General features: G+C 32.7%; 1 protein-coding gene across 1 annotated transcript in view; it reads left to right on the top strand.

Annotated features, from left to right (window-relative positions):
* Positions 1 to 1,405, top strand: part of LOC106874352 (protein NEDD1) — a 19,260-nt gene extending 17,855 nt beyond the window's left edge. The window contains exon 13 of the mRNA XM_014922056.2: positions 863 to 1,405. Within this exon, the coding sequence (XP_014777542.1) occupies positions 863 to 970 (108 nt within the window). The 3' untranslated portion in view covers positions 971 to 1,405. The remainder of the gene's footprint in view (positions 1 to 862) is intronic.
* The last annotated feature ends 2,892 nt before the right edge of the window (positions 1,406 to 4,297 follow it).

Genomic DNA, 4,297 nt, shown 5'->3' with positions numbered 1-4,297 from the left:
ACATTGACATTACACATCCAACGGAGCATACTGGCTTCATTCCTTGCGAGCTTACGTATGTCCTCAGCAGTTACAGCCCATGTTTCACTGCCATGTAGCATGGTTGTTCGTACGCATGCGTCATACAGTCTGCCTTTTACTCTGAGTGAGAGTCCCTTTGTCGCCAGCAGGGGTAAGAGCTCTCTAAACTTTGCCCAGGCTATTCTTATTCTAGCAGCTACACTTTCAGCGCACCCACCCCCACTACTAACTTGGTCGCCCAGATAGCGGAAGCTATCGACTACCTCTAGTTTTTCACCCTGGAATGAGATAGAAGTTGTTTCCTGTTTGTTTGCAGTCTTTATTGCAAACAATAGACTTAGAGATGGTAGGTCTCCTGGAGGGCCATATTGATGAGTTACCTGTACTTCATAAACACTTTTGAAAGTTGGAAAATATCAATACTATGGATGGCCTTATTGGTGTGGGACTGATACATCATATTCATTGAAGAATGTATCGATGCTATGGATGGCCATATCAATGAGGTACATGTACCTGATAGGCACTGGGGAAAGTTTGGAATGTATCAGGTCTTATGGATGTCCTTATTGGTGAAGTTACTGAGGAAGCCTTGGTATGGTACAATGGATGGTTTATTAGGAAGGTACTGGTAGCATATAATAAACCCTTACGTAAACCACTCCTATTCTTAGGTACTAAATGAAGCATCTCTTCCCCTGTCCAGGATTGATATATATATATCAATATCACTCTAGCACCTCTCTCTGTTCCAGTTGGAATAACTTATCTCTTCCTTCCACCACCTCATGACACCTATTAAAATATTGATTGTTTCTTTTATTCTTTCCTGTTCTTTCAGGTCGAGATTTTTAATGGACTCCAGCAACATCTGTCTCTTGTCAAAGATCTGATTGCTGAAAATCAACAGCTGAAACTAGAAAATAAACAGCTGAGGAAAAACTACTGATTCATTTTGTAAATGCAGGTGACTGTCTAAATTACTGAGTCACTGTATAAATTACTAAATAGCTTACCAAGTCACCATGTAAATATACTGTGCAGTTTTCATTGTTATATAAATGATTATACATATGTGTGTGTGTGTGTGTGTGTGTGTGTGTGTGTATGTATATATATATATATATATATTTAAAAATATATATTTTAGAGAGAGTGTCTATAATATCTGTGTATATACCTATGTTAATATCTCGGTTCAGATTCAGCCAAGGTCAGCATTGCTTTTTATCCTCCCAGTGTTAAAACAAAGTACCAGTGAAATACTGTGGGATAACTTAATCAACTGTACCCCTCTCTCAAACTCCAGGCTTTGTGCCTATGTTAAAATCTATGATGATTGTTATTATTATTTTGATTAATAAAGAAAGCATTATCATTATTATTATTATTATTATTATTTTTTGTATGGTGTAGACGCATGGACTCCCTACTATAGACATATAAAAAAACTTGAAACCTTTCACATGTGCTGTCTGTGCAATATCTGTAACATAAAATGGCAAGATAAGATATCAGATGTGAAAATCTTAGGAAAATGTGATATCTCCAGTATCCAAAGTATGCTGATGAGCATTCAGTACAGATGGGTAGGAAATGTTGTTTGAATGAAAGATGACTGCATTCCAAAAATTCTTTTGTATGGCCAACAAGTAGAGGGATACTGTGGTAAAGGAAGACATCCTTTGGTATAAAGATAAGTTGAAGCAATCACTGAAATTGGGATCAAAGGATTGGCAGAAAGGTGGCTTCAGACGATGCAACCCGATGGCCTCCACTTTGAATATTTGGCTGTCTTTGTTGTAACTTGACAAACGAAGCAGATAAGTTACCCAAATAAGTTACCCAAATCTTGCAAAACTTTTGACTCAACACAGAAAGTGCCTTTAAGGGTCATGGTGCTGTGGAAGGGGATGAAATTATTGTGATCCCAACTGAATATCCCTATGGAATACTCGTTGAACTCTTTCACACTGAAAATGACAATAATACATCTCTGAGTTCAGTCATTGTCTTATTTATTTATATTTTAATGGCAATAATTATACAAAAATTAATTTGGAACAAAAAACAATCTCAAAAAAAAATTCACTAAAAACAAACCAAGAAATCAGTCTGGCAGTTTACACTAATTCCTATTCCTGCTTTCGTTGATCTCTTATCAGGCCATCATCATCATCATCATCATCATCATCATCATCATCATCATCATCATCATTATTATTATTAAAAGGTAAAGTTGGACTTCTGTTGAGGTCAAGTTTGTTCTTAACTCTTTCTGAGGCAATAAAAATATGGCACCAGTGATGTATGATTGTATCAACTCTCTGGTCGTGGTCCTCAACTAGTAACCATTATTATTATCATTATTGTTATTCTTCTTATTATTGCTATGTGAGTGTATTATTTAATAGAATCTGACAAGAAATCTGTTTGGGGTGCACATATATATATCTATATACACATATGTGTGCACATGCATGTGCGTGTATTTGTGTGCATGTCTCCTTGTCTTGGCATCACACACCACTAATTGTAAACAAACATCATCTCCAGAAACATAACCAGCACCTGGGCAGTTTATTATTTGCATTACCAGGAGAACATATTACCTTGCTAAGAAACCATCGAGGGTTAACAGCAGGAAGAGCATGCCAACTGTAGAAAATCTACCTTGAAGAATTTCCTAAGCATGGAAAAGGAGACGTTAAAATGACGACGACGATGATGATGATGGTAAATAATTATAATAACTATCATCCTTATTATTATTATTATTATTATTATTATCATTTTTATAAAGGTAAACATCTTTGATTGATGGGATCAGATGTACATTACTGTTTTAAGTATTATTGCATGAATGAAGATCACGTGTACATTGGATGTTCCTTGATATCCTCCTGGGTGCTTTCCACGAGTGTGTGTGTGTGTGTGTATGTATATATATATATACATATATATATATATGAATTGTATAGATATATATATATATAAAATTGTAGCTAAAACAAACTTCATTTGTTATTAAACAGTAGAGTTTTCTGTTTATCAGCTGTTCAACACAAAACTCAAGTGCCTCAGTAACTACTGAAGTTTTATTCAGCTTAAAAAAAAAACAATAAATAAAATTCATATACTCTACATCATGTATTGAGTATTCTTTTCTCCCAGTTATGTATATGTGTATGTATATATATATATATATATATATATTTATATATATATATACACACACATACGCACACAAATGTGTACACACTTAAAGGTGCATTTTCAGTTTGTGTGTACTATGTGCAACTGCATGCTTGCATGCATGTGCTGTCTGCAAAATTCTGTGTATGTATTTACTGATGATAATGTTTGATAATTACGTAATAACATTTACCTGTAAATAATTAGGAAGGAGCCTAGGTGTGGTGCACTATACATATGTATATGTGTGTGTGTGGGTGTAGATATTCTATACATATGTGTATTTCTATAAGCATGTGTGTGTTTGTGTGTGTATTTATATAAATTACAAACAGAAGGATTGTATAGTGATGTATTGTGCATATGCGTGTGTATTTTTTTATATGCCATCCTCTTTTTATTTTTATTCATGTTTTAAAAACTAAAAACTTGATATCAGTGAATGGAGAGTGGAAATTCTTATTTCACCATCTTTGTTTTTTTTCCAGCAAACGTAGATTTGGTGTATAAGAATAAAGTCGAAAATTACTTGCAATTAACATCAAAGACAACAAAATATAAGTGAAATCAATTCAATTGATTTTTCATAAACAAAAATACAAAATAAAAATCGAAAGAAAATTGACAAAAAATAAAAATCATCATAAGAAAAATATTTGAAATTGTAAAACTTCATTTCAGAGAAAATTGTTTGAATTACAAAAAATGAATAAGTTAAAGAAAGAAAAAGAAAGAAAGACTGAAAGAAGGAAAGAGTCAAGTAAAGATGTAGCCACATTCATTGTGTAAAAGAGGAGAAGAAAAAAAGACTCACTGCTATATATATATATATATATATATATATGTATATATATACATGTATATAATGTAGATGTACATGTGTATAAACCAGACAAACAAAACATGGTCTTATATGTATGTATGTATGTGTATCAATATGTATGTATATAAATATATATGTATATTTTTATAAATACACGATCATCTCTCAATATGCCACACAAGTGTGATAAAGAGTACATACATACATACATTCATACATATATATATATATATATATATATATATATATATATATACA

The sequence above is a fragment of the Octopus bimaculoides genome, chromosome 20, assembly GCF_001194135.2.
Source record: "Octopus bimaculoides isolate UCB-OBI-ISO-001 chromosome 20, ASM119413v2, whole genome shotgun sequence".
NCBI lineage: Eukaryota > Metazoa > Mollusca > Cephalopoda > Octopoda > Octopodidae > Octopus > Octopus bimaculoides.
Note: the sequence above shows the minus strand (reverse complement) of the source record. Positions and strands in the feature narration are given on the sequence as shown.